Source organism: Hypanus sabinus, chromosome 13 (assembly GCF_030144855.1).
Source record: "Hypanus sabinus isolate sHypSab1 chromosome 13, sHypSab1.hap1, whole genome shotgun sequence".
Lineage (NCBI taxonomy): Eukaryota > Metazoa > Chordata > Chondrichthyes > Myliobatiformes > Dasyatidae > Hypanus > Hypanus sabinus.
This window is the reverse complement of record NC_082718.1, coordinates 101,507,454-101,527,945: the sequence shown is the minus strand read 5'-3', so window position 1 is coordinate 101,527,945 and position 20,492 is coordinate 101,507,454. Positions and strand designations below refer to the sequence as shown.

General features: G+C 39.2%; 2 protein-coding genes across 2 annotated transcripts in view; one reads left to right on the top strand and one right to left on the bottom strand.

Moving 5' to 3' along the window:
• Positions 1-19,445, top strand: part of rfc5 (replication factor C (activator 1) 5) — a 93,585-nt gene extending 74,140 nt beyond the window's left edge. The window contains exons 10-11 of the mRNA XM_059988305.1: positions 11,354-11,408; positions 17,057-19,445. Of these exons, the coding sequence (XP_059844288.1) occupies positions 11,354-11,408; positions 17,057-17,153 (152 nt within the window). The 3' untranslated portion in view covers positions 17,154-19,445. The remainder of the gene's footprint in view (positions 1-11,353; positions 11,409-17,056) is intronic.
• Positions 19,446-19,450: 5 nt separating this feature from the next.
• The window catches only part of wsb2 (WD repeat and SOCS box containing 2), a 40,342-nt gene continuing 39,300 nt past the window's right edge, over positions 19,451-20,492 (bottom strand). Inside the window, exon 9 of the mRNA XM_059988304.1 lies at positions 19,451-20,166. Within this exon, the coding sequence (XP_059844287.1) occupies positions 20,004-20,166 (163 nt within the window). The 3' untranslated portion in view covers positions 19,451-20,003. The remainder of the gene's footprint in view (positions 20,167-20,492) is intronic.

Here is a 20,492-nt window from a genome sequence, read left to right as displayed (position 1 = left end):
TTTAGGAGTCGCGTATCTATTTATTGTCTGTATTCTATTTGTATTCTGCACCCTCACTCTGAATTGAGGTAATTTGTCATGTAGGTTGGGCGGCAGTTAGCGGACAGCATGCAGCATTAAAATAAATACATTTTTTACATTACCTGCTTATCTTTGTTTGAATTTGATCCAATTACACTAGTTTTGTTTTACATGCGTTACAGAAGAGCTAAATGATTTTATTGTTGGTCTTTCATAAAAGATCAAACATACTTTTTTGACTTGGAATTTATTTAGTTGTAAGCATATCATACAGTGCAATACTCCCTCACTTAGCCTCTCAGTGATTTTTAGTTCATTTTCAAGTAGTTGCTACATTTTGTCAATGAACAGTTTTGTATACCAAACAAACACCAGTTTATGGCAAAGCCATCAGCACAGACTACTTCACAGGGTGTTTCACGTTCTGGACAAAGAGAATTGCTTGGACTTGTTGGTGGAAAAAGAATTCCAACACAAAGGAGTGTAAAGGAATTCCAGGCGGTTATTTGAGATAACTACCATCACAACACTGAGTAGGCACGTTGGCAATGTGAGCAGCTGAAAAACAAGCTTCCCTTTGGCTTTGTGTTGGTTCATGTTGTGTATTTATGGATTGAACACAGTTTGAGTGGTCAGTGTTGCCTGTCCATTGGGGACTGTAGCTTGATTGTGTGGTGTTTCCCTGATGTTTTGTTGTTCTGTTTTATTGGAATGCTGCAAGGCCTGGCTTCTTGTGTGGTTTATAAAGTTCGTGTTTGCTAAAATATTGTCCAGGTTGCTGATATTTGAAGAGAACACTGTTTGGTTTGGTTGATGCACGAATAGTTTGTTGCGTATGTTGATTGAGTGGAATTCTATCAGAGCGTTTTGTGAACATGAGTGGATCAAAGGATGGGACTGATGTTATTGGCTCTGAAGTGGAGTGTAGCAAAAGTCTTCAAAGGGAATGTAAAATAAATATGCACAAAATTAAAGGTTTAATACCATTAATTAAAGATCTTATGAAAAATAAAGAAAATGGCTCATAAATGTAATCTCAGTTTGAGAACTTAGTCAATTTTGTGAAGCTGCCACTAAGCTGCCCAAGGATGAACTTGAAAAACAAAGTGAATGGTTCATGAGCATTGATTAATAAAGACAGTAGTGCATTCAAAGAGGATATGAAACAATGGGTAGCTCAAGCTTTTTGCATTGATGGCCATGTTCAATCTGATGTTGCTGCAATAAATGAAAACATTCCTCACCTTACAACAGACAATGTTTCTCAAGTTCCAATGCATTTTATGACTCCAGATACAACAGATGACATACAAGATAATGTAAAACCAAGTGACAGTGTGTCTGATGTTGAAAGCAGAAGGACTAGCTTATGGAGCTCTGTTGCAGGAAGAACATCTACCGTATCAACTACCTCCTCTGCATGCATTAAAGCGGAGCCTGATTAGGCTGCATCAATAACATGTCAACATTGAACGACAAAGGGCAAGGGGAATAGCTTAAGTTAGAGGAAGAAATTGCTGGACATATGGCAAAAGTTCGTGTGCTAAGGGCTTCAAGTGTGTCAAGTGCTAAAAGTGGTGCAACAGAACAGTCCAATGGCATGAATTCCTATGTTGAAAAGGCATAAAGAAAAACAAAAACACTCAGTGCCAGTACTGATTTATTCATTCCTCAAGTGTCTGGGAAACATGAACAAGATCCTCAAGAGGTAGTTCAGGACCATTTACTCTCAGCCTGCACTGTTGAGGCACTCTGAACCTATTTCAAGTCCAACTGTTCAGGGTTCTCATGGGGACATTCACTAATAATGTGGAAGCACTCTTGTTTCAGACTATAGAGATCAGAACAGAATTTTTGTTATTATGAAGAAGCAAAATAAGGTAACCTTATTGTCACAACAATGCCTTTAATCTTTGCCTAAAAGAGAGATTCAGATCCTCAATCGTGATCCATTCATGAAGGCCTTTGAAAACAATGTTGAAAGCAAAACTGACAACCATAGTGAATAGCAACACACACAAAATGCTGGTGTAACGCAGCAGGCCAGGCAGCATCTATAGGGAGAAGCACAGTGGACGTTTTGGGCCGAGACCCTTCATCAGGACTAACTGAAAGGAAAGATAGTAAGAGATTTGTAAGTAGGAGGGGGAGGGGAAAATGCGAAATGATAGGAGAAGACCGGAGGGGGTGGGGTGAAACTGAGAGCCGGAAAGGGGATTGGCAAAAGGGATACAGAGCTGGAGAAGGGAAAGGATCATGAGACGGGAGGCCTAGGGAGAAAGAAATGGGGAGGGGAGCACCAGAGAGAGATGGAGAAAGTTTGGTGGGACAGGAGCAAGCTGAGACAATGGATCTACCTGGACAGGCAGGTTTGTGGATCTTGAGTAGGAGGTAGAAAGGGGAAGTGCGGGGTGTGGGAACTATGAGGTTAGTGGCAAGTTCGGTGGGGCAGGAGCAAGCCCCACCGAACCATAGTGAATGCCTCTATTTCCTTGAACAGTACACTAGGGGTCACTCTAGAGAACTTGTTAGAAGTTGCCAGTATGTTGACCCGAAGAGAGAATATATCAAAGCTAAGGCTTTACTATAGGGACATCTTGGTAATGAACAGAAAATTCCACCCACCACCATGGTAAAAGCTCTTTTGTAGGTAGCCATCAAATCTGAAGATGTGAAAGCTCTTCAAGGTTGCAGTCTTTTTCTTAGAGGCTGTTAGAATGCCATGGAAGAAATGCAATGCATGGGTGAACTGGAATGGACATGCCTGCCAATATGTTCACTTTATAAAGAAACTGTTCTTTAAGCTTAGGGTGTCCTATGAACTGCAAGAAAAGCACAACTGTACGGCTACTTCCATTGACATTGTTAATTTTATTGAAAGGCAAGTGAAGAATATAACATACCTGCTTTTTGGGAATGTACAGGATGTTCCATCACTGGCAGTGAGCAAAGGTGTGAACAAAAGTCACAACTTCATTTTAGAGCTAAAGGAACCAGCTTTGTCACTACTTTAGCCTCTGTAAGAAGTAAAGCTAAAAAAACTGAACTTGGAACTAAAGGGAGGAAAATAGTTTCATCAGCCAAAAGGGTTTGCCTGCACTGTAGTGTAGGGGTGGACACAGTTTGGATTTGTGCCCCAAGCCAGAGAAAAGGGCTCATGGTGAGAAGATTGTCTTCTGAAATTAAAAATGGTGTCCACTTTGGCTGTTTATGTACAGGACACATCAGCAAAGATTTCAGGAAGCGTCTTTCATGCAAGGTATGCAGTTTTAAGCACCCCAGAGTACTTCATATTGACTCATAGGAAAGGGGAGCAGAATCAGAACGAGCCTTGAAGGAATCAGATGCAGCACTGTACAGTGCTCTGTTATCCAGATGCCTTGCAGGGGCTGACGATCATGATTGTACCCTTTCCATAGTTCTAGTACAAGTGAAATTTAAGAAGGTTAACAAGACAGTGGTTACTTGTGGTTTCTAGGAGTAGGGAGTACAGCAGTTTTCTGCACAGTGGGCCTCATGAACAAGCTCAACCTCACAGGAAAAAAGGACGTGCATTATCTTGAGCACCATGGATCAAGAGAAGGTTGTGAATAGCTACATTGTTTCAGGGTTGGAAGTGGCTAGCTTAGATGGTGAAAATTATTATTATTATTTATTATAAATGAATATGCAGGAAAGTATGCCTGTCCCCAGAGGAAACATTCCATGACAGAGGGATCTCCAGGATAGTCTCACCTGAAACTTGTCTGTTTGCCAAAGTTTGATTCAGAAATCGAGCTGCTGATAGGCAGTAATGTGCCTAGAGTATTGGAGCCGTTGCAAGTGATTCACAGTGTTAATGATGCAATTGGAACAATGTTGGTTGGATTGTGAATGGACCACTGAAAGGAGTCAATGGTGATGGAAGAGAATGTGCGTAGCCAGAGCTGACAGTTAACAGGATCTGAGTTTTGAACTTGGATGAGCTTTGACAGTACTAGTTAAAAGCAAACTTCCCTAAATACAGTCAGGATGAACAACCGAGTTTGTCACGAGAAGAGCATGAGTTCATGGAGCTGGTTGCAAATATTCAAAGCTGTTAGATGACCACTACCAGATTAGTTTTTCTTTGAGAAAGATTGACATGCCAAATAATAGGAAGATGGCAGAACAGTGTGCTCTAAATCTAATGAAGAGGTTTAACAGGGATTTGTCATTTCACACTGACTACACAACTTTCATGAAGGACATCATCTCCAAAGGTTATGCTGAGAGCGTGCCTGCAGAGGATCTGTAATGCAGTGATGGGAATGTCTGGTATATTCCACACCATGCTGCACACCTGTTTACCACTCCAGACAAAGGAAACTCCATATTGTGTTTGACTGCTGAGCGATTTTTCAGGGAACATCACAATGCTCAGATCTTACTAGCTCACTAATTGGAGTAATGACCAGATTCAGAAAGGAACCATTGGTGATCGTGGCAGAAAGTGAGTCAATGCTTCACCAGGTTAAAGTACCAGCGGAAGATGCAGCTGACAATACAGTGTCAGTTACGGAGATGTTTGATGTGACCTGGGAGGAAATGTGTGACAAGTTGAGAAAGTGGTGAGATGAGAACAATGGAATAGTGAACAGATTGTTGATGTTGGTGAATAGTTGATCAATGATTATGCCTCAAAACTTGTGGATGACATTTGGATCATGAACGAGTGATGATTGTTGACCTTGACTATAGTTGTAACGATTTGTCATTGCAATGTCTGCATGAACTCCACAAGCATTTCGAGGCAGCCACCGGGGTAAAGTGATAGACTGGCGTGTGATTTGAATCACTTGAAAGCTTTGATGACGCCAACAAGATTTACAATGGAATATTGCAAAATGATCCAACAAACACAACAGCATGGAAGCCTCAGATTGAGGAGACATTGTGCTTATATTTGATAACACAGTGCTTCATAACTTATGGATCTCAGGAAGAGTCATTCAAGCCTTTCCAGGCAGATGAGGATTTGTGCGGCAGATGTGCATCAAGATCAGCTGTTTGGACAGGCCTATAACTAAGATTTTGTCTTCCACAGGAGGCAGAGATTTGAGTAGCCACAGCTACAGGTGTAGAAGCTATACTTACTTTGGTTGTTTGACTTCATGACATTGACTTGACTTACTGAATTGACAGAGAGTAGTGGTGAAGATCACTCTGTACTGGGCTAAGTACCAGAAACCTGTGGCCTAGATGACTGTTCAAAGAAGATATTAACATGAATATTAAAATATGTTGATAATATGTTAATGTTTCTCTTTAAAGATTTCATGTTTCCTAATTTGTAATATGCAGCTGTAATTATAGTGTTTTAATAATTAGGGGCTGGGATGTAGAAACCATATACCTATTTATTCTCTGTATGCTATGCATCCTCACTCTGGGTTAAGGTAATTTGTCACTTGGGTTTGGAGGTGGTTACCGGGTGGCATGCAGCATTGAGTGGGGGCTAAGATAAACAAATAGTCACCTGTTCACTTTTTTTGCAGCATATAAAGGGGGTGAGGGAGGAGAGCGTATTTTTCTGCTTGTCTTTGTTTGAATTTGATCCAATTACGCTAATTTTGTTTTACATTTGTAGAGTTCTCAGTAGCATTGACTGTAATGTTAACTGTTAAGGCTAATAAAGTGGCTTCTCTGTAGTGTTATAATGAAATGGCTTCTCTGGTTCTGCTCTGAAAAAATATTGGGAAGATTTTGTCTCAACTGTTTTGAATATTGATTTACAACCTCATCCTATTACAGCAATTTTTGGTTTACCAATGATAGAACCACACCATTTAACCTCTTCAGCGCGTCGGATAACTGCATTTCTCACATTAATGGCTAAAAGATTGATTTTGTTGAATTGGAAGGAGATTAATCCTCCCACCACATTTCATTGGTTCTCTCAAACTATGTTATGTTTAAACTTAGAAAAAATCAGGAGTATTATATACAACCCTTTTATTAAATTCGATAAAACTTGGAGGCCTTTTATTCAACACTTTCATATGATGTGATTTGACCTCTTTCCAAACCTATTCTTGTGTTAATATATGTAGGGAGGCTCAGAGCTGGTGACACTAATGGTCCTTTCTTTTTGATGCCATAAACGGCCGATGTTCTTTTCTTAGTTTTTTTTCTGTTAGGTTAGTATTGGTTAGGTTAGTTTTTCTTTTTGGGGATATATATATTTTTCGTTTTTTCTTTTTTAGTCTTTTTCAATATGTTAATCCTTTCTTTTGTGAACTCTACATTTGTATTTGAACATCTTTGGGAGGTTTATTACCTTTGTACTAACAATGTTATCCGAACAATTGTGTAGCATTACTATGTATATCCACTACTTTGATATTAATAAAAAGATTGAAAAAGAAAAAAATATAGAAATGGCTTCTCTGTAATGTTAACTTATGAGGTAATGGATCTTTGTAGCTGCGATGTTTGGGTTATAACTACAGATAACGGAACTAACCAATGGGGGACCTGTTACACTATCTTGTACCGATAAACCGAGAAAGTTCATGGATCTTTCGGCAAGACGAGTGTGGGAGCATTCGGCGATTCCAGGACGGCAGATGCTGGAAGTCGATGGTTCAGAGGTCATTTAAGAACAGGCAAGAGAGGTGTGAGAAGAAAGCCCTTAACTCCAAGTGGAGTCATCGGGACGCTGTTGTGATGGTGCTTTTTTAGGCAGCTTTCTTATTTTTACGAGGTCAAGTTGTTAGCTCAACACTCAACTCAGCACGGATGGAAAGCGTGCAAGGGAGCCTCTGGATTCAAAATCGGGAGCCTTGGCTCCAAAGTCCAGCGCTGATGCTACTACACCACCAGCCGGCAGAGAGGCGTATTAATTCTGCACACAAAACTGATAAATTTAATGAGTGGCGCCTTTATATTATTTGTTTCTACTAACCACACCACCAAATAAGAGTTATAAAGTGTAATCATTTACATTGTGTACTGTCTGATATTTTACATTATGGGTGTGTACTGGGGTGCATTACACAGCATCTACGCAAATGTGAGTACATCAGTTTGGCGGGGTCTATGGCAGTTTCCCCCAGACGAGCTTGACTTGATAAAGGCGAGTGTTACACGTGAGTTATGGAAGAGTCAAATGATTTTACTGTTGGTTTGTAATAAAGGATTAAATGTACTTTTTCAACTTGGAATTCAGTTAGTTGGAAGCACGTCGTAGAGTGTGATACTCCCTTAATTAGCCTCTCAGCAACTTTTAGTTTGTTTTCAAGTAGTCACTACGTTCCCCTTCAGTCACGTCAAGTTTGAAGTTTAAAATAAAATTTATTATCAGAGTACATACATGTCAGCACATACAACCCTGAGATTCCTTTTATGCAGGCATGCTCAGAAAATCTATAGAACATTAACTGTAAACTGTTGTGCAAATGCAGATATATCTAAATAGCAGTAAATAATGAGCATGAAATAACAAGATAACAGATCCTTGAATGAGTGTAGCCATCCCCTTTTGTTCAAGAGCTTGATGGCTGAGGGGTTCTAACTGTTCTTGAACCTGGTGGTGCGAATCCTAAGGCACTTGTACCTTCTACCTGATGGCAGCAGCAGAAAGAGTATGCCCTGATGAGAAAAGACCATCAGTTCACTCAAATCTTTGTATCTTTCTACTTAACAAATATTTAGATGGTGTTATAACATCAAAGACCATTTGTACCTTTTGAAATAGCAATTTTTGGTTGAGCATTTCAAGGGTTAAAATGTAGGTGGAAACCACTAAATATTGGGTTTTAAGCAGCATGTGGACAGTTTCCTGAATTAGCCGTGGATTGCAAACTGTGACACCTTCTGAAAATTGGAAGATTTAAAGAGTTATGGATGATAGTTTCAGGCATTGTTGCCCATATCAGATTTGAATCATGGCTACAGCAAATGACATTTGGTTATGTGAAGAGGAGGCACCTCGATCAGTGCACCCTAATTAAGTTAGAATACGAATGGACTTCTGAATTAGTCCATTGTGAGTATGACCTGTGCCCCCAACTTCCTGTCCTCTTTTTCCAACTTCTGCTTTTCCTTCCTCCCTTTGATATAATACATAGAAGCAACATTGGGCCATTTGGTCCATTCACTCTGCTCTACCATTGCATTATGGCTGCTTAATATGTCTCTCATTCCCATTCTTCTGCACCTTTGACACCCTTGCTCATTAAGAACCTATCAACTTCCACTTTAAATTTACCCAAAGACTTGGCCTCCATGGCTGTCTCTAACAATGAATTCCACAGATTTGCCACCTTCTGACTAAAGAAGTTCTCCTCAACTCTGTTTTAAAGAGACATCCTTCTATTCTTAGGCTGTGCTTCGGGTCCTGGACTCCCCCCACAATAGGTAACATCCTCTCCACATCCACTCTATCTAGGCCATTCAGTATTTGATAGAGATCCCACTGCTGCACTGTTCTACTAAACTCCAGCCAGACAGGACCAGGGCCATCAAACGCTCCTCATGCGTTAACCCTCTCATTCCTAGGATCATTCTTGTGAGCTTCCTCTGGACTCTCTCCAATGCTAGCACAACCTTTTTGAGATAAGGGGCCCAAAAACTGCTCACAAGATTTCAATTATAGTCTGACCAATGTCTTGTAACGCTAAGGCTTTATATCCTTGCTGTTATATTCTAGTCTTCTTGAAATGAATGCTAACATTGTATTTGCCATCCTTACCATTGACTCAATCTGCAAATTAACCTTTAGGGAATCTTGTATGAGCACTTCCAAGTCGTTTTGCACCTTCGACTTTTGAATTTTCTAAGTCATTTAGAAAATTGTCTATACTTTTGTTCCTTATCAAAGTACACTTCCTTATACTGTATTTTATCTGCCACTTCTTTGTCCATTCTCCAAATCTAAGTCCTTGCTTCCTTAACATTACCTGCCCTCCACCTATCTTCATATCATCCACAAACTTGCCCACAAAGCTATCAATTCTGTTATCCAAATCATTGACATACAGTGTTACATAAAGAGAAGCAGTCCCAATACTCACCCCTGCAGAACACAACTAGCATTCAACAGCCAACCAGAAAAGATGCCTTTATTTTCACTCTTTGCCTCCTGCCAGTCAGGCATCTTCTATCTATGCTGGTATCGCCCCTGTAATACTGTGGGCTCTGATTTTGTTTAGCAGCCTCATGTACTACACCTTGTCAAAGGCCTTCTGAAAATCCAAGATAGGTCATTGTGGAAATACTGCCACAGCCAGGGCCACATAAAACCATTTAGAAGGCAGGCAAAAGCAGTGCAGTGTCAGCAGTCACTCAGTGTGGAATTAAGATTGGATCTTTGTGGTAATAAGTGTCCCGAACAAAAAAGGTTGGCTGGTCTGTTTAAGGGCAATGAGCAAATTTTAAAAGTTGTCATGTTTTGTGTTAAGTTTTCTTATTAGGTAACTAACCTCAGCTTGAACTTTGTTCTCATGAATCCTGGCATTTCACCAACCCTAGTGTTGATCTTGGAATAAGAGAAGGCTATAGGGAGCTCCCCTTCCAGAGTAAGTTGAAGGATGTCATTCTATGTATAAAAATCAGATCTGACATTCTCTGGTGTTGCACCAGTAACAAAAATGTAATACTGTAAAATGCAAAACACTGCTTTAATTATGATATACCCTTAGTATAAACCACTTAAATTATTGTTGATTATACGAAGGATGCAATATGAATTATTTCTTTCTTTATACCTTGTGTTTTAGCTGGGTGTGTCATGTTGCTATAGCTAGGAAAAGATGTTTGGGGAAATCTCAAGGTTGCATTTAGTAATCAGTATACTTAGATAGCTTTGTTACAGCTGTGTTCAGTCAAATACTTAGCAGAAACCAGTTCCTAAATCCAACACCATCTGCTGGGTGATGCTGGATGTTTTCAAGCTTCTGTCTCCCTGGAGACCATTGCTGTTTCCATAACAACAAGATGTTCTGTTGTAGGAGGAACCACTAGGTGCTTCTGAGAGTATGATTTACCAAATTACAAAAATATGCCTGATATTTGGTTTATCTTTAGTAGATTTTGATTTGATCATATTGCCTGTATCAATTTACTAAATTAGCTGTTCATTCCAAGAATATGCTACCTTTTACCTCATGCCGTTGAGTTGTGGGTTGGCTTGTGTATATTGTTGATTGCAAAGTTTCTAAATTTGAACACTTCAAAACATTTAATCATAGCTTAACAATTTATTTCTCATGTGCATTAAGATCTTGTTTCAATAAACTTTAAAATAGATACCGCTAGAAAAATTGGCAATACCTTATTTTTGTCACTATTGTTACTTGTTTCCCATCATAGTTAATGTTCCAAATATTTCATTTTATTTTTCTCCTTATTCCAAAATCAGTTGTCAGGTTCTTTGTTCTCAGTGCCTGATGTCTTCCCTGGGATAATGGCCAGCCCCTCCATCTTCTGTGAAACTTTTTTGTTATCTTGCAAATTTGATCAACTATTTGATCTCTCACCCAATATCTCCCCCAGCTTTGTCAAGCGTCCAGGGGTGTTTTTTTTTTCACTTTTGAAGAGTGCTCCAAACGTATGTTGACACTGTTGCTTGGCAATTGCAGGATCAAACTATAAGTGCATTTACATAATTTTAATAAATATCCCAGATTTCCCCTATTGTCTCTTCTATTTGTTTAAAATAAATATCCTCCATGTATTTCTCACTGTAATAAACATAATAAATTTGCAAGCTAAAGAAAATAACCATTTTGAATATCATAAAAAGATTACAGATGGTGGAAACTGTCGGCATTCACCACGTTCAAACTGACTCTGGTCAACTTTCTCAGATGCTTTCTAACCTCCTGTCAAATTTCATTGCTTTGTTGTATACCCAAGCAGTTTCTTTTTTACATCATTGATTTTTAAAAAAAACTCATTCATGGAATGGGGGAGATCAGCATGTGTTTCATCTGTAGGATAATTTCAGAGAGTTATGGGACTTGTAACCTAAAACCCATTAAAGAAAGCTTATCTTTTCCAAAGGATGTTCAGTTTGACATCTCAGATATATTTCATGTTTGTGAGATTAGCTTTTAATTCCAAATCTGTCCATTGATTCAAACTGCTATGATTGAAACTCCTTTATTTTTTGGATCATATTCCTCCAATTTAATATCTATGACATTGAACCCAAATAAGTAGTCATTGATCATATCATACATCTTGCAATGGGACTTGCTCCAGTCAATCATCTGTGTTTTCTGTTTCATCCCACCACATTGAAAAATCAGCTTTTTTAAAAATCGTGTACTTGGATGATTAACAGTATTATGATGCTCTTGTTTTTCAGTTGATTTGCCATCTTCAATTCGCATTCATCTATTGATCAGGATGGCAGATATTGAGTAAGTAACCAAAGTTTTTCCATTAAATTGACAATCCCATGAAATGTTATCAAAATATGTAAAATATATGCTTTAAGCGTGATGGAGTCCATTCAGCCAATGCTAATTTGTCATCTTTCCCTCAAGACACTAGTAGTTCTTCCTTTGTTATTTATCTCACTCCCCTTTGAATCTACCTCCACTATTATCCACTGTTCCTGATTCCAACAATTTGCTGCTTTGTATAAAAAATAGTTCTTTCCTTCCTATTTGGAGCCTCAGCTTCTGAAATGGGAGGGTTAAAGCCTGCAGTTGAATATTTTGAATAGCAATTGATGAACTTTAAGAATTTTATTCAGCAGTTTTCAGAAAGTTAGTTTTCTACTTTGAAAGTTTATTTACAATTACATAATAAAATACAAAATTGCTTTCTTGTGTTGTCAACCAGATTATCTTTAGTCGACACCTTTTATGATAGAAACTTTATAGAGCTGTGTGGGAGTAAAGACAAAAAGCGGGGAAAAACTGGTAATCTGATAATTAATCTCTACTGTAACTTGTATACAAATTTAAGATGGGCACATAAAAACATGGAAAATGGAGGATGAGACTTAAAGCTGATTAAAGCAAATATTAAGTACTGCACTTCCACAGTTTACAAAATTAACTCTATTTATTGAACTGTTGTAGAGGAAAAGGATGGTTAATTGGTTTAAACTCTTTGGGATTTTGAGAATAAGTCCTGATTGTATTCATAGATTTGAAAATAATAATTTAGAGGAAAGATGCTGTTTCCTCTGACAGGAAAATATAGGATGGGATGGTCTAATGAGGAAATTGCCTAATTATGACAGTTGATCAGAAGCTTGTTAGAGGATTAAATCTTAAATTTTTCACTGTTGTGGAGAATTCCAAACTGATGAATTTGAACAATCAGGAGAAATTAGTGGCTTGAAGGGTAGGCATGGTTTTCCGTTTGTTCTTGTAAGATTAACCTAAAAATGGACAATTTAAACAATACCCTCCCATTAGACTTCGGATGTGTCATCTTTGTCACTTTCCTCATTTTTATATTTCCCACCTTGGTGTTTTGGTACAGTATGTTCAAATATTGCATCCTCCAATTCTTCATTTTCATTGTACCATTCAAGATGATTGTTGATGCTTTCAAATTCTTTGTAGTTCCTAAATTGAAGCAGTGAAATCGTTTCATTTTCATTCTCACCCTCCCTGCTATTGAGAATCTCTACAGGATTGTTATCGTAGACCTCCCACCACCCAGGACCTGCTCTCTTCTCACTACAGCCATCAGGAAGAAGGTACAGATTCCTTAGGACTCACACCACCAGTTTCAGAAACACATATTACTCTTCAACCATCAGGTTGTTGAAACCAGAGGGGATAACTTCACTCAACTTCATTTGTTCAATCACTGAGCTGTTCTCAACCTATAGATTCACTGTCAAGGACTCTTAATCTCATGTTCTTGATATTTATTACTTACTTACTTATTTATTTCGAATTTGCAGTTCATTGTCTTTTTGCATACTGGTTATCCACCCTGTTGGGTGCAGTCTTTCATTGATTCTATTATGGTTATTGGATTTATTGAGTCTACCTCCAAGAAAATGAATTTCAGGGTTTTATACAGTGACATATGTATTTGATAATAAATTTACTTTCAACTTTTCTGGCATCCCCAAGTTTGAATACTTGGAAACTGCAGTGAACTAAACAGTTCTGAAATTGTCTTAATGTTCTTTTCTTGCTGTCAGTGATAAACTGTAGTGCCTGTAAAAGATTCATGTATGCAGGCAATTCTTCAAAGTTCAAAGTAAAATGTCACCACACAACTGAGATTCTTCTTCCTGTGGGCATACTCAGCAAATCCATAGAACAGTAACTATAAGCAGGTTCAAAGAAAAACACTATACAAATGTGAATATAAATAAATAGCAATAAATAAGGAGTATGAAATGACAAGATGGAGTAATTAAAATGAGACATCAGTTGTGAAAACACCAGATAAAGAATGAGTGTAGTTATCCCCTTTTGTTCAAGTGCCTGATTGTTGAGGGGTAGTAACTGTTTTTGAACCAGGTGGTGCGAGTCCTGAGACCCTTGTACCTTCTATCTGATGGCAGCAGTGAGAAACGAGCATGGCCTGGGTGGTGAAGATCTTTGCTGTTGGATGCTGCTTTTATAGAATATAGAACAATACAGCACAGTACAGGCACTTCAGCCCACAATGTTGTGCCGACCCTTAAACCCTGCCTCCCATATTACCCCCCCCCCCCTTTAAATTCCTCCATATACCTGTCTAGTAGTCCCTTAAATTTCACTAGTGTATCTTCCTCAACCACCGACTCGGGCAGTGCATTCCATGCACCTACCACTCTCTGAGTAAAAAACCTTCCTCTAATATCCCCCTTGAACTTTCCACCCCTTACCTTAAAGCCATGTCCTCTTGTACTGAACAGTGGTGCCTTGGGGAAGAGGAGCTGGCTGTCCACTCTTATTTCTCTTAATATCTTGTACACCTCTATCATGTCTCCTTTTATCCTCCTTCTCTCCAAAGAGTAAAGCTGTAGCTCCCTTAATCTCTGATCATAATGCACACTCTCTAAACCAGGCAGCATCCTGGTAAATCTCCTCTGTACCCTTTCCAATGCTTCCATATCCTTCCTATAGTGAGGCAACCAGAACTGGACACAGTACTCCAAGTGTGGCCTAACCAGAGTTTTATAGAGCTGCATCATTACCCCACAACTCTTAAACTCTATCCCTTGACTTATGAAAGCTAACACCCCATAAGCTTTATTAACTACCTGTGAGGCAACTTTCAGGGATCTGTGGACATGTACCCCCAGATCCCTCTGCTCCTCCACACTCCCAAGTATCCTGCCATTTACTTTGTACTCTGCCTTGGGGTTTGTCCTTCCAAAGTGTACCACCACACTTCTCTGGGTTGAACTCCATCTGCAACTTCTCAACCTACTTCTGCATCCTATCAATGTCTCTCTGCAATCTTCGACTATCCACACCACCACCAACTTTTGTGTCGTCTGCAAAACTTGCCAACCCACCCTTCTACCCCACATCCAGGTCATTAATAAAAATCATGAAAAGTAGAGGTCCCAGAACAGATCCTTGTGGGACACCACTAGTCACAAGCCTCCAATCCGAATGTACTCCCTCCACCACGACCCTCTGCTTTCTGCAGACAAGCCAATTCTGAATCCACCTGGCCAAACTTCCCTGAATCCCATGCCTTCTGACTTTCTGAATAAGCCTACCGTGTGAATCCCATGCCTTCTGACTTTCTAAATAAGCCTACCGTGTGGAACCTTGTCAAATGCCTTACTAAAATCCATGTAGATCACATCCACTGCACTACCCTCATCTATATGCCTGGTCACCTCCTCAAAGAACTCTATCGGGCTTGTTAGACACGATCTGCCTTTCACAAAGCCATGCTGACTGTCCCTGATCAGACTATGATTCTCTAAATGCCCATAGATTCTATCTCTAAGGATTTTTTCCAGCAGCTTTCCCACCACAGACGTAATGCTCACTGGTCTATAATTGCCCAGACTATCCCTACTACCTTTTTTGAACAAGGGGACAACACTCGCCTCCCTCCAATACCATTCCTGTGGACAATGAGGACATAAAGGTCCTAGCCAGAGGCTCAGCAATCTCTTCCCTCACCTTGTGGAGCAGCCTGGGGAATATTCCGTCAGGCCCCAGCGACTTATCCGTCCTAATGTATTTTAATAACTCCAACACCTCTTCTCCCTTAATATCAACATGCTCCAGGACATCAACCTCACTCATTTTGTCCTCACCGTCATCAAGTTCCCTTTCGTTGGTGAATACCGAAGAGAAGTATTCATTGAAGACCTCGCTCACTTCCACAGCCTCCAGGCACATCTTCCCACCTTTATCTCTAATCGGTCCTATCTTCACTCCTGTCAACTTTCTGTTCTTCACATAATTGAAGAATGCCTTGGGGTTTTCCTTTACCCTGCTCGCCAAGGCCTTCTCATGCCCCCTTCTTGCTCTCCTCAGCCCCTTCTTAAGCTCCTTTCTTGCTACCCTATATTCCTCAATAGACTCATTTGATCCTTGCTTCCTAAACCTCACGTATGCTGCCTTCTTCCATCTGACTAGATTCTCCACCTCACTTGTCACCCATGGTTCCTTCACCCTACCATTCTTCATCTTCCTCACTGGGACAAATTTATCCCTAATGTTTCCTAAATGTAGTCTTTGGCAACATTTCCTGTAGATGTGCTCAATGGTTGGGAGGGCTTTACCTACTTGTGATGTACTGGGCTGAATCTATTATTTTGTAGGGTTTTCCACTTGAAACCATTGGGGTTCACATACCAGGCCATAATAAAGCCAGTCAGCACACTTTACACCACATATCTATAGAAATTTGCCAAGATTTTTGATGATATGCTGAACCTCCTCAGATTTCTGAGGAAGTAGATACACTGTTTTGCTTCCTTTGCAGTTATATGATGGATCCAGGACAGGTTCTCTGAGAAGAGACACCCTCTCTGCCTCTGATGATTACTGACTCCTGGACCTCTGGTTTTCCTCTCCTTAAGTCTACTCTGTTCCTTGGTCTTATTGACATTAAGTGCGAGGCTGTTATTACAGCATAGAAACATAGAAAATAGGTGCAGGAGTAGGCCATCCATTCAGTATGATCATGGCTGATCATCCAACTCAGAACCCTGTACCTGCTTTGTCTCCATACCCCATGATCCCTTTAGCCACAAGAGCCATATCTAACTTCATACCACTCAGCCAAATTTTCAATCTCCTTCTTGTAGGCTGATTCATTACCACCTTTGATATGACCCACAATAGTGGTGTCACCAGCAAACTTGTATATGGTGTTGGAGCTGTATGTGCTTCAAGACTGGAAAGGAGGAGGGGCAAAGATACCAGAATCAGGTGGTGGTGGGAGGGGAAGAACAAACTAGAAAATTTGAAATTATGTGAAAGTGGGTGGGGAAGGGAGGGTGAAGAAAGAAGCTGGGAGGTGATAGGTGGAAAAGGTAAAGTGCTGGAGGAGGAATCATCTTAGGAGAGGAGAGTGGACCATGAGAGAGGGGGAAGGAGGTGATGGGGGAGAGAAGAGGTCAGAGTGGGGAATTGATGAGGAAAGGGGAGGGGAAAAATGATTACCAGATGTTGGACAAATCTATGTTCGTGCAGTCAGATTGGAGACTACCCATGTTGATTTGCCCCTTAAACCTGAGATTGGCCTCATTGTGGCAGGAGGTATGGACTGACATGTCAGAACAGGAATGGGGATAGGAATTAAAATAGTTGACCATCATAAATTCCATTTTTTGATGATGGGGCAGAGTTATTCAACAAAGCAGCCCCAAATCTATGCCAGAAGTGATCCCAGCAGATTCTCACCTGAAAGGACTGCCTGGGGCCCTGAAATGGAGGTGAATGGACAGGTGTAGCATTTCTGCTACTTGCAGGGGGGCAGGAGGAAGATTAATGAGCAGGGGTTAATGGACAAGGGAATCACAACAGGAGCACTGTAATACACTATAATTTGACATCTTAAAAATAAAGAAATAAGACTCTTAGTATTTGATTCTAACAATGCTGACTTTTTGCCTTTATTTTCACAGGTATAGGTTGGCATCAGGAACCAGTGAGAAAATACAGTTAAGCTCACTTATTGCTGCATTTCAGGTTGCCCGTGATATGGTTGTAGCTGAAGCCTAATGCCTTGTGAGAAACTACATTGATAAATTAAACATTGTTTAAAGTTTTCATGTTTGGAACTTAGCTTTGATTGGTATTTTGTCAAATTTCAAAGATTGATAGATATTAAAACAGAATTCAAATGCACTTTCATGACAAAGGCTTTAAAGTTGTAATAATGTTTGAAAGCTCAAGTTCGAGATTTTCTCAGTCCATTTATATTTTACAGCTGCCTTGCCATATTCCGACAAACACAAACAAGGAAGGTGGGCATTAGTTCTGAGGAAATCCAAAACCCATTGTGCTTTAATAATTCAACACATCACTTTTTCTGTAGTATTTTGTTGTGTTGTGCAAAAAAAAAATAGTTAAAATGCCAAACAGAACATCTATGAAGTGATCTGCAAATTTAACCACCATCACCAGCTTTGAGAATTTGTTTCAAAACAGATATACCGTGTCTTATTGGCCAATTTGGTACAATATAGTAACTGACAGAAAAAAATTTAAGTTGCAAATTAAATTTTTAAAAAGTGTTCAAACCTTGAAGAAGTTTTTTTTAAACTGTTATCCTATCATATTAGTAGTTTCCTGGTTGACAGAGATGCAGATACCGGTCAAAACAAAACAATGAAGCTCGCAGAAATGCATTTAATTTTGTCTGAGGCAATGAGTAGCAATTCCTGTTGTATAGCATTTCCAAATATTTTCTGCACTTAGTTGTCTTATTATAGAGTTAAAGCTAAAATTCAAGCAGTACCTTATTGTGCAATCAAAATGTACTTTTTCATAGAATTCGTAAGTAATTGCAAAGCTAAATATTTCTTTGAGTTTATCCTTAATACAAGGTCTCATGGTCTATTTCAATATTGTCCGTACTATGCTTGTGCTCACGCTCCACTGAAACCTCCTCCCATCATCTAAATTTCAGTACATGCTTTTATTTCCCCTTCATTTAGAGGGAGGCTGAATAATCAAATCTCTATACTAGCAACACAAACAAAATGCTGTGGGAACTCAGTAGGTCAGGCAGCATCTATGGAAAAATGTAGTCGACTTTTCAGGGTGAGACCCTTCAGAAGGAGTGAGTGTTACTTGGATTTCCAGCAGCTGCAGATACTCTCGTTTGAAATCTCTATACTGTCTGCGTCAACTATTCCTAATCATAGCAAGATAGCATTCAATCATTCACAAGGACTAATTTAAATTTCTGAAAATTTATCTGTAACAAATCCTGACTGATTATTAAATGAAGACACAAAGCCAGCCTGTTATATGGGAAATGTTTTTTGCTGAATTAATATGATTAAGGCAATTACTCAGTGTTTCATAAGTCATTAAAGCAAAACCTGTATTTCCAACAAATTAATGCGAGATTTTAATTTCATAAGTTCTGTAAGAGTTATGCTCAAGTGGCCAAGTTTTCTTCCTGCAAAGTATACAAATATTTGTTGAAATGTAGTATTTCAGACTAATACAGTTGGAATGTGTTCCTCATAATTCCAAGTCTAAATATTTCCACACAGATTTTATTTCACTAAATAAGACAACATACATGAAACAGCAAGTTGATAATTCCATTGAGATGGACAAAAATACAAACTGTTCCAACAAAATCTAGCATGTCACATTGTACTGCATTGTCTTTAGGTGTTTTCATTGTTGTAGAGAAATCAAACAGCAAGAAGCTAGAACATTGATAGGGCTCCCTAAACAATGAAACTTACGGGCATAAGGATTATTCAGAGCACAGTGTTTTCACTCTGGAGCAGAAATAGATTAACCTGCCCCTGTGGTGTGTGGTAAGCCTGTGGCTTGACTTGCAGCATGAAACAAGTGGCAAGAATGAATATTTGGTTAAGTGGATTGTTGAGATCATACAAGGCAGAGACTACAAAAGGAGATCGTGGCAATGTTCTGGGTTAAATTGAGCAAAAATCTAACTGCTTACCTTAAAGCCTTTAAAGTGCAGGTGTGCATTCAAAGCATATACGTCCCAACGTACAAAAATACTCATTTTAAAAAGGTTTGCTGAGAAAGCTTTAGAGCCTCTTCAGCAAAGACAAATGTAAAATCACACTGAAAAGTTGGCATTTTGGTGCAGTAAGATTATAATTGTGAGTGATCACATCTCAATGTGACAGGTAAAATTTAACTTTGTAAGATACGAAGTTCATTATAGTCATACTTGTAAAGCTATTAATAAAACAAACCCACTGCAGTTTTAGTCCCACTGATTGCACAATATAGTGTTTTTTCCCCATGGCTAAATGAATTAAGCCAAAGAAGCAAACTTCTTGTGAGGATTCTTTAAATTTCCACAGATACTGTACAATTTGGCCTGTTTGAGTGCTTCCAGCACTTGTTTTTATTTAGTTTGGCTTGTGACTTAGTCAACTGCTTTGGGTGGGGGGAGAAGGTATTTACCATCAACATGGAGCCAAATAGAACATTTATTGGACTAATTTTCATAGTTAAATAGCAAATCATATTCACCAAAATCTCTCTGTTCATTGTAATAAATATATTTGATAGGCTGTGTCAGTTCAAAACGGGAAGTTCTAAAGGTAGACAAAAATATTCTTAACTGTGGATGCTGGAATGAAGAATTTTTTAAAAAAGCGCTGGAAGAACTCGGTGACTCAAGCAGCATCTGTGGAGGCAAAGGGATTCTTGAACAGCACTCAATTTTTAATTTCATGTAAAGCAATAAATACATAAAAAGGGGTCTTGGTAGTAATATTGTAATATAGATGTAGAGAATTTTAATAAAGTGCACATTGATATCTTGGTTTTAAAAATATACTAGTGAATTGTCTGATATGACAGTTTACTTTTCTTCCCAAATTGTTTACATCTCACAGGTGTAAACTAGAAGATCTTATAAATTAAAAACTCCTTCATCTTTTTAGGCACTTGTAGGAGCATAACTTGCTGGGTCGACATCACATGGCGCAGAGCCATGCGACAAATGTGTTGTAGAGTTGGCAAGACCCTAGGTATTGTCCAGAATTTAACATGGCCATCTCGTGTCCTGGAATAGTTGAAAGTAAAAGTGTAGGTCACAAACTAGTTCATTACATGAAAACTAAAGTCTGCAATATTAATTAAATACTCTTAGAGATACAGCGCAGGATAGGCCCTTTGAGACACAACATGCAGCAACCCCTGACAACCCCAATTTAACCCTAAGCCAATTACAGAACAACTTACAATGACCGTTTAGCCAACCCAGTATGTCTTTGGCCTGTGGGAGGAAACCGGAGCACCTGGAAAAAACCCCACACATTCCACGGGGAGGACGTACAGAAGAAGCCGGGATTGAGCTGTAATAGCTTCACACTAACCGCTACACTGCCA